General features: G+C 36.2%; 1 protein-coding gene across 1 annotated transcript; it reads left to right on the forward strand.

Annotated features, from left to right (window-relative positions):
* Window positions 1-117: 117 nt before the first annotated feature.
* On the forward strand, window positions 118-8,775 carry LOC140145594 (uncharacterized). Its single transcript, XM_072167290.1, has 6 exons — window positions 118-694; window positions 2,039-2,382; window positions 2,856-3,056; window positions 3,349-3,495; window positions 3,768-3,932; window positions 4,237-8,775. The coding sequence occupies exons 1-6, from the start codon at window positions 657-659 to the stop codon at window positions 6,831-6,833; spliced, it is 3,492 nt and encodes a 1,163-aa protein (XP_072023391.1). The 5' UTR covers window positions 118-656; the 3' UTR covers window positions 6,834-8,775.
* Window positions 8,776-9,884: the final 1,109 nt, after the last annotated feature.

A 9,884-nucleotide genomic window follows, 5' to 3' on the forward strand; every position in this document is an offset into this window, starting at 1 on the left:
CTGCATATTTCACTGAAAAACTTGCATGTTTTGAATCGCCGTAAAATTGTAACGAAAAATCGCACTGCTGTAATTTTTTTTTTCTGTGCAAATAAATATTATTTCTGCATACTTGCCAAATTTTAGCTTCATTGACGGCCGGGAAGTATTTTAATTATTATTATAAACATTGCTAATAATTCTGACAGCATCAGTGTGAGCACTAGAGCGGTCAATTATCTCCCCGTAATTCCCCGTGGCTCCTCACACGCAGTATCGGCCAATTAATGCCTTGTCAAAATCCTAAATTTAACCATGTTTTCTATTGGTTGGCGCAAAAAAATTATTTTACTTAGGCCAATCATATTCGGCGTACTAAAAGTTAAAGGGACGCCAATTCATTCACAAAAACCTGGAAGGTCATAGGTCACTCCGAACCGACGCTACAGCTTGAGAAGTCCGCCGGAAATTTTTTTTCAAAAATTGCGAAATAAATCTCAATATTTTTCCAGTTTTCAATTGTGCCTTCGATATGAAGGTTATACCATGCAAATGCTGACATATTCTAGATATGTCTTGTGGATTTTCGCTACGATAGCAGTAGTAATGTTTGTGCGCCTGCCATTTGAAGTCAGGCTGGGAGAGAAATTTTTCCATGAGAAATCGAAGAATCCATCATGTCGCCTATGGTTGCGTGGGTTGCCGAGACGGCAAGGTAAGCTGATCAACCTCATTTCTTCCAATTTTGACACACTAAATGTGAAATTTACCATTAAAAATATTGAGTTTAGTTGATACTGATACTTATTATGATAATATTTAGCGTTTAAATGAAACATAATTCATAGAAAAAGCATAAATTCTGGGGTTTACCGGCTGAGTAGAGCCTCATTTTCCCTGTGTATAGATGCCGTAAACAATGGTTAATTTCCACAGTGCGGGGGGGTTTGTTTTGATGTGTGGTACACGTGCGGCAATACAGTGACATCATTAATGACTCCCTAGCTTAGTAAATTATGGTGCAATAACACGCTCGGGTCAGAGGGTGGTATGGAAGTGCTTGGGCCAGGGGGTGCAGGTCATAACAATTTATTACTGAATAATTATTCCAATATTTAAATGTGCATTTTATGTCTTAATAAAGTTATGGAAACACATAATAAGATACTTTTAAATTTTAAACTGCATTTTATGTGTTTGGTAATATTTTTTAATAAAAAGAAAATGAGAAAAAGAGGGAGAAAAAAAAGAAGAAAATGAGAAAAAGAAAAAAAAAATTTGGTTAAAAAAAAAAAAAAGATTTGAAAATGTTTTTTAATTAGGTTGATGTGATAAGGCCAAAAAAAAAAGGTTTGCCTCAAAGCTTACATGCGCATTTAAAATCGCGAGATTTGAAAAAAAAAGAAATGCAGATTTTTTTTATTTCAAAATTTTTTTTTTTTAGTGTTTACCAGAAAAAATCGGTGAAAATCAGACTTTTTTCTCGAATACCAAGTTGGGAATAAATAATAATAATGATATAAAAAAAAAAAATCACATTTCGCATTTGTTTTCAAAAAACTTGTGAGCTTTGAGACGAACCTTTTTTTTTTGCCTAAATACGCCTACATTTATACGATAATAACAAAGATTAAATTTTTTAAAGCAAGTCAATAATTTTTTCTTATCCAAGTCGGATTTAAAAAAAAAATCTTGACTTTAATTTAATCTAATTTCTGCGGTTATTGTAATGTAGGCCTATTAAAGGTTCCTGTCTATAATCATGTACTTTTTTTCAAACATTTTCAAATCTGTTCTTTTTTTTTACTTTCTGTAAAATGCTTGTATTAAAATGATTAAATAAAATTTATATTTATTTTATGTCATCCTATTTTCCTTTAGGCCTACATGTACTTCTGATTTTGATTTTTAGATGGTACACTCACTCAGGTTCTCTGTTATTTTTTTTCTTTCTTTTTCTCATTTTCTTTTTATTAATGGTATAAAAGACGGCTATCATTTTAATTTTTTGTAGCTTTTTTAACTAATTTAATTTTTTCATTATCAATTTAATCAACAGCAAATTTCCTCTTGACAATGCTGCAACATGTACAACAGTGCCTCTCCTTCATCGTGACTTCATTGAATTGAACTTGTCATCAGAAACCTACACGTCAGCTCACAATGATTCCAACAGTGCAGAGTTATTGCTACGGTGGCTCCAACTGTTTCAATTGCCAAACTCAAGTGGGAGGACCATACGACAGCTACAGTCGAAGATCTCTATTGTAATGACTCAGTATCGTCGATTGGTAAAGAATTACAATGCACGGGCTAAACGAAATGGCAAAAACCAAGCCAAGGCACTTGAAAATTTCCTCAACTCCAGTTTTGTTTGGGCAGGACAAATTGGAAATGGAAGAGGTAGGCTTTCTGTGTTCTAAAATGTTAGGCCAAACACAAGTTATGTCTCAAAGGCTCCTTGCACGTTAATTTTTCTTAGCACATCCATTTCAGCTGAAACAGCAAATATATTTTTTATTTTGCCATCAAATCAATTCCGAGAAATATTTTGAAGAAAATTTACTTGATTCGATACTCGTAAAATTAATTTAAAATTAAGTTTATTAAGTTTAAAAAAATATCCTTAAATCAAAACAAAAAACACTGCAGTGCATACCACATTTGTTTTTGAAACTGCCATGGGCTTTGAGACATACCGTTTTTTTAACCATATTATATGTGTAAAACACAGTAGGTTATCCATGTTTTTAATTTAAAAAATGGAAAATCTAGAGCATATTTTTAGTCTCATGTAGTGCATGCTTAATACACACAGTGATTTCAAAGACAATTTTAACAATACATTCAATTTTAACATTGAATTTCCTCTTCAGTGTTTCAGACACCTCTGTCTAGAGATGAACCGCCACAGCCATGTAAAGTTGCACCTAGCTCGTCAGATGAACTATCACACGCACCTCCAACATTTGCACCGCTCCTACCTGAGCTCTGTGAAGGTCCGGATGAACCGTCATTTAAGACTCCTGAAGACTTGACGTCTCATCTTGATTCAACCGCACTACAACAAAATCAAGGTAAATATCGCTAAAACTATAGGCAAAACATTTTAATACTTTCTGCCGCTTGTTTTTGTATGCAGGTATTCAAGTATAATGAAAATTTACCGTTTTCTATACCATTAATTTGATAAGGCCTCAAAAATTAAATTGTTTGATTGGCGTAACATTAAGGTAGGCTCACCTTGACTTCAAGGGAGTGATTTGCAGCACAACAGACATGTGTTAAAAGAAAAGTTCTGCAATTTTAAGGAATTTATTTGTTTTTCGTCTTAAAGTTTAACTCATGTTTTGTATTGTTCAATTACAGTTCCCCAACCTTCACCATGTGCACCCCAAAGCTGCCCAGTCACACCACAACTTGCCCCGGACCAGACCTATCCAAGTGCGTCGAGTGTTGATCAGTCACAGATGTCGATTGATGTGTCATCCCCAAGCTCTGTACCCGGTCCACCAGGTAGATATGATTGTACTTCATTAAAAGGGCATTACATTGTAAAATACATTGTAAAAAAAAATTGTAGCACAAACTTCACACTCCAAGTGATTTGAAGGCGAGTGACACACTCTAGCGCCTTACAAGTGAAGCCTGAAACTCTTATTAATCAGTTTATGATTTGTAATTTTGAGTCTTTCCTCTGCATCTTGTTATTGTTTTGCTTCTACATGTATGTACATTTTAAATTATGGAAAATAATAAAACTTGATATTGTTTACTTTTCCTTATAGGTTTCCAAGCTTCTCCAGTTGCACGTCCACGCAACATTTTTTCTACACCAGATCAACGCTGTCCAGCCACACTGCCACATTGTTCAACACCAGACCAGACTTGTCCCGGGCTTGACCTGTCACAGTCACCAGTTACATCCCTTGGCTCCGCCCCTACTCCACCAGGTAGATATTGTTTATTTTACTACTCTTATTACAATATTTTTCATAGAAATGTACAAATTCTGTCCCCTGTCAGAGCGTATATAAATCTGTGAAAAGTTTCAAGTTTTATATTTTGTATCATTTTTATCCACAGTGCACATCTAATTAAACCATAATTAAAATGTCAATTATGACATTACACTCTTATGACATTGTTTTCCTTAAATTGTGTACATCAGAGTGTGACAATGATGTTAATCAAGACATGAGTAACAGTTATTTTTAATATCACTTTTGTTCTTCTTAAACCTTTTGCCTGTTACAGATAAAGACCCTGTTGCACCAACTCTTAGATGTGGCAAGCATCGACCATCACCAGATGCATATGTCCTTCAACAGAAATTACTCAAGGCTAACCGAAAGAATGATAGGTTATTTAAAGAAAATACAACTCTGCAAAATCTTGTTGGAGTAAGGTGCCGAGATGCTGTCAAACAGGTTGAGAAAGAAAAGGTAGATGCAGTTGCTGAAGTTAGAAAGGAACTGACAAAAGAAATTAAAAGGACAAGTGGTGAGTTAAAAGCTGCTGTCAGTAGAAGCACAAAACTTGAAAAGGAAAATGTTGCTTTGAGGGCTCAGTGCATTGAGTTTATGGATGTTGCAGAGGAGAAAGAAAAGGAAGCCAACAAATTTGTGAAATATGGTAAAAAAGTTGCCCGTGAGAAACACAATCTGCAAAAGAAGGTACTACGCAAGGATGTAAAGGTGCAAGGACTTTTGCAAAACTTTGAAACTGATGCCAACATAGCAGACAAATTGCACGCGGAAATTGTAGCAAAGTTGAAGAAAGAAAATGAGGACTTAAACTGTAGGTTGAAACAATTACAGGCACTTGAAACAAAACAAGGTAAAAGGTACAATGCTGAAATAAGACTAGTGTACTATGACCTGCTCACAAAAGGTGTGTCTTGTAACATAATTGAAAGTGTTGTAAGGCGGGTATTAGAAACATTGAGTGGTCAAGATGTAAAGGGTACAGCACTTCCAAGCCGGTCTACAGCTCAACGTATGAAAGTTGAGGCAGGGTATCTCGTCAAATTGAGATTAGCGTGGGAGTGGAAACAAAGAGCGGATAGATCAGCAGTTTTCCAGACAGATAAGACGACCAAAGGACAACTCGAGTGGCTGTCAATTGTTGTAAAACTCCGACCAAATGACAATGAGGATAGTACATTCACACTCTGTTTGGAGCCTGTCTCTTCAGGTACATCAGAATGTACATTGGGTACATTCAGAAAGTGTTTAGATCAACTGTGCGACATTGCCATTAAACACAATATAGCGACATATGATGAGGCCAAGAGGATTTACTCCATTTCGAATATCGTAGGCCACATGTCCGACCGGGCGGCAACTGAGACAAAGCTGACACGAATCCTCATTGAAGAAAAGGCCAACTTGTTACGCGAGGAGGGGCTTTCAGTTGAAGAAGCACAGCGGCGAGCCAAGGTGTATAACTTTACGTGCAGCCTCCACAAAATCAACAATACTGCTGTGGCTATGACGCAAGCTGCAGAAAAACATCTGCAATTTGATAACGAGACCACTGGAACCCGGCACATATATCAGACGGATAAACTAATCTGCACAGAAAGTAACAAGGAGTATGCGCAAGGGGTGCGGTTCAGATCCTTCTGTCTGTCGGAAGACCGCCTGCAAGAATCGGGGTCCACCATGTTTAAGCCGATAGTTGGTGGTAGATATTTGGTATACTGTGAGAACGCGATAGCAACATACTGTTGCAAGGACCTTGTCATGTTATTTCTCCAGGACCTGAAAGAAGTCAAGCGACTGAATCGTCTGGAAAGTAATGTATATAATGGTTTTTTGGACAACAAGATCTTGACAGAGGTCCGTGCATTGGCAATCATATTTCATGACATCCTGAACCCACTTTTCGTGAAGGCTTTGAAAGCAGCAACTCCTCTTGCACTGAATGATGACTACCACTTTGCAGTGGAGAAGATGGAAATGTTTGCTGTTGATGCGGTTCCACTTCTGAAAGGAACAGATCCATGCATCGAAGACCGACATCATCCATGTAAATTTGATGTATACATGGAAAAGATCCGTGAAGAAGATTTGGAAACAGATGAGCAGGTGTTGTCCCTCCTGAAGGTCATGTGTGCAGCTGGTGCCGAGAAGCTGAGAAAGCATGCCGAGGAACATTTGCCGGGAGGTGAATATTACTGGGATGACTTCAATCCACGGTTAGCCAAAGCTGCATCTATTGTTGGAGACTCTACAAATAATGCAGTAGAAGGTAGATTCGCTTCAGTGGACAACCAAATGAACAGGTGTCGTCGCTCAAATCCACTTTCTGTGGGTGGTAATGTGTCTGCGAAACATGATCACATCGTGGACTTCTTGGACAATCAAGACAAAGATGCACAGGAAGAACTTTGTCTTAGTGCCATGAAGGGAGGAAGGGAAATGGCTTTGAAGAAAGGAACAAAGAACCAACAGCTAAAGCGACTGTATGAAGAAGGAGAACCAGCTCGTCAAGCAAAAAGACGTAAAGCACAGGAAAGGAAGAAAAAAGCAGAAGACAAAAGAAAGGCGACACAACAAGCCCTTGCAAATGGAGAACTAGTCCAAGATGCTGGGAAACTTGACGCGACTCTAAGTGTAAGTGATTTAAAGAAGCAATGTCAGCTGTGGCAGAGTGTTGGAGCCAATGCAACTGTTCAACAAGTTGATCTTCTTAAGGGGTATTACAAGAAGTCCAAACCCCAGCTACTTGCTATTCTCCGTGAGGTTGTCGAACACAATTCGCATTTGGACATGATTCCTCATCAATCAGATGGAGAAAGTGAGGCTGAAAGTTCCTCTAGTGATGAAGATGATTTGGCCTTAGCATAATTTTCAGCATGTACATGCTCAATGATCGCAAATATATGCATGTATTTGCCATTGGTTTTTTTACATGGTGCATGATAGGTCAAAACAATCAAATGGCTGCATAGATAGGCCTACCATTTTAAAATCCATTTTTAAAATTATGGATAAACAATATTGTAAATGTACTGTAAGGGGCGGCTCCAAAATTCAACCGCTGGCTGGTTTGTGGCAATTCAAGCCGGTGGAAGCATTTATATTGTGCCACTGCCACACAGTGAAAACCGGTTCAAACAGCCGTGAACCATAATTGTTAGCCTGCAGTTGAGTTTCGAAGCCGTCTCTAACTTGTTTTCCATGTTGGTATGATAACATTACAGTTTGTCGTCACTGGGCGTTAAAAACCTCATATGTACTTTTGGCCCTTGAACATGGATAAAGCATTGTAGGTGTAGAGTTTATATTGAAGAGGTTGCTTTATCCATGTTCAAGGGCAAAAAGTACAAATGAGGTTTTTCCCGCCCAGTGACGCTGTACAATTTAAAGTTGGCACTGACGTCAACATGTTTTTTAGCAGATGCTGTATCTTGCAGAAGACTGTTCCTGATGAATGTATGCACACACTCAAAAGCGATGTACCATCAAACACTAATGCATGAATGTGGCCGCTGATCATATTGACACCACTGCCAACTTGAAACAGTACATACTGTAAAAACTGTAATGCTAGAAATGCTTTTATTAACCTTACTTATTATGGAATTTATATTTTGATTTTGTAGGAACATGTGAATAAGTACATACATTGTAGTACATACCATCATGTTTTTTCATTTATATATATATGTGTTAACCAGGTTACAGTGACCACATATATCCTGAAAATGGAAAATAATTATACCCAGGGCTTATCCCCTGCGCCATACCAGAATTGACCTTTTTGGGTAAAAATAAGAAAAGTAGTGAAAACCAGTTTTTTAGCCTCATTTTCACCCTATTTTGGAAGGCCAAACAATTTTATTCTGTATATGAAGTTGTTAAGCATGTTATGGCGACTACATATTATGGAAAAAATAAAAGAAATGATGTACACAATCAGTGCATAGAGCCATTTTAAAAATTGACCTTTTTGGGTAAAAATAAGAAAAGTAGTGAAAACTGGATTTTTAGCCTCATTTTCACCCTATTTTGGAAGGTTAAACAATTTTATTCTGTATATGAAGTTGTTAAGCATGTTATGGCGACTACATATTATGGAAAAAATAAAAGAAATGATGTACACAATCAGTGCATAGAGCCATTTTAAAAATTGACCTTTTTGGGTAAAAATAAGAAAAGTAGTGAAAACTGGATTTTTAGCCTCATTTTCACCCTATTTTAGAAGGTTAAACAATTTTATACTGTATATGAAGTTGTTAAGCATGTTATGGCGACTACATATTATAGGAAAAATGAAAGAAATGTTGTACACGGTCAGTGCATTGGGCCATTTAAAAATTGATGTTTTTGGATAAAAATGAGAAAATTACTTAAAATTGGGTTTTTAGCCCCATTTTCAGCCAATATAGGAAAGGCAAACAATTCATTTTGACATACAAAGTTGTTTATCAGGTTAGAGTGACTACATATAAAGAAAAAAAGTAAACAAATGTTAAACAGAACTGGTGCATATCAGCAATTTAGAAATCACATTTTTGGGAAAAAATCAAGTATCATGGAAATTGTTGGTAAATTGCATTTTTAACCCATTTTTTCTCTTAGATTATAATGAAACACGATCTTAAATGTTAATATTATTGTTAAGAACAATACAGCAATCAATTATCAGTAGATTTTAGTCCTGTAAGATGTATAAATTTGAAAATACACCCATCTGTATATACCACATAAGCAATTTGTTTGAATGTGAAACCCTTAAATATTGGATAAAATCATTAAAAGTGCTATTTTTGCACCAAATATTGAATATTTCTGTGGCTTGTATCCAGTGTCTTTGTTTTGACTGTACTGGGGTCTGTACCTGTAAAGAAAAATAAAGGGCATACATGGTTAAGTTTGTACAAAAAAATGCTGTTAAAAATCGACTTTTTGGGAAAAAATGGCAAAATGTGAAATATTGGGTTGAAAGGGGCATTTTTGGTGAATTTTATGGCTAATTTGGACATTCTGTAGAAATCAGCATTCCTGAAATGTGTTGTACTGCCCAATTACAACATGTTTCAACAGTATAAGAATACTCAAGGTCTCTATTTTCTTCAGTAATCGATCACAAAGTAGCCAACTTGTTAATTTGGCAATATTTTGTGAAAATACCAAAATTTGCATTTTTTCCCAAAAAAATTGAGATTTTTGATTTTTTCTTTTTGATTATTTCTAGAGGTATCAAATGAAAAGGAGACATGAAAAAAAGAAGATTGAACACCACTCACTTACGATACCTGTGTTGACTGTTTTGGCAAAAAAAGAGCCAAAATCTACAAAATCATGATTTTGACCCAAAATTGCTACAAAATCGGACTTCTGGGTGATTTCAATTGTCACTATTCTGGGAGAACCCATTACAGAGACCAAATCCTGCTCAAATTGAGAACTCCATTGTCTTTAATAAAAAAATGGCATGCGCCCAAAAATGCTATTTGGAGCGCTACCGCATTAATGATACATGGGCCTCCCTATACTCTCAGAGTTATTCTATCTACAGGGCACACAGATGCGGACTTCTCATGAAAATGTCAATTATACAACAATCATTTTCAATTATGAATTTAACAATTAAAGTCTTGGGGTACAGAACTTTTTCTTCAAATTAAAATTGTCATGATTTGCAAAAGTCTCAATTTAAGTAATTGTTTTAACAATATCCATACTTCTTTTATACTGATCTCTGTTTGATTTGTCGGGCTACTGACAAGACCATTTGTCAGTAGCCCATAATATGTGATCTTCATAGAAAAACGTGTTTTGAATGCATTAATTTCATGCTCTGAAGTATTGGACAGGACATGTTGCATACATGTAGCACTTAAATACCATCTTTATTACCCCATATTGTGACAATCTATGTACAATTGCACA

The sequence above is a fragment of the Amphiura filiformis genome, unplaced genomic scaffold (genome assembly GCF_039555335.1).
Source record: "Amphiura filiformis unplaced genomic scaffold, Afil_fr2py scaffold_439, whole genome shotgun sequence".
Taxonomy (NCBI): Eukaryota; Metazoa; Echinodermata; class Ophiuroidea; order Amphilepidida; family Amphiuridae; genus Amphiura; species Amphiura filiformis.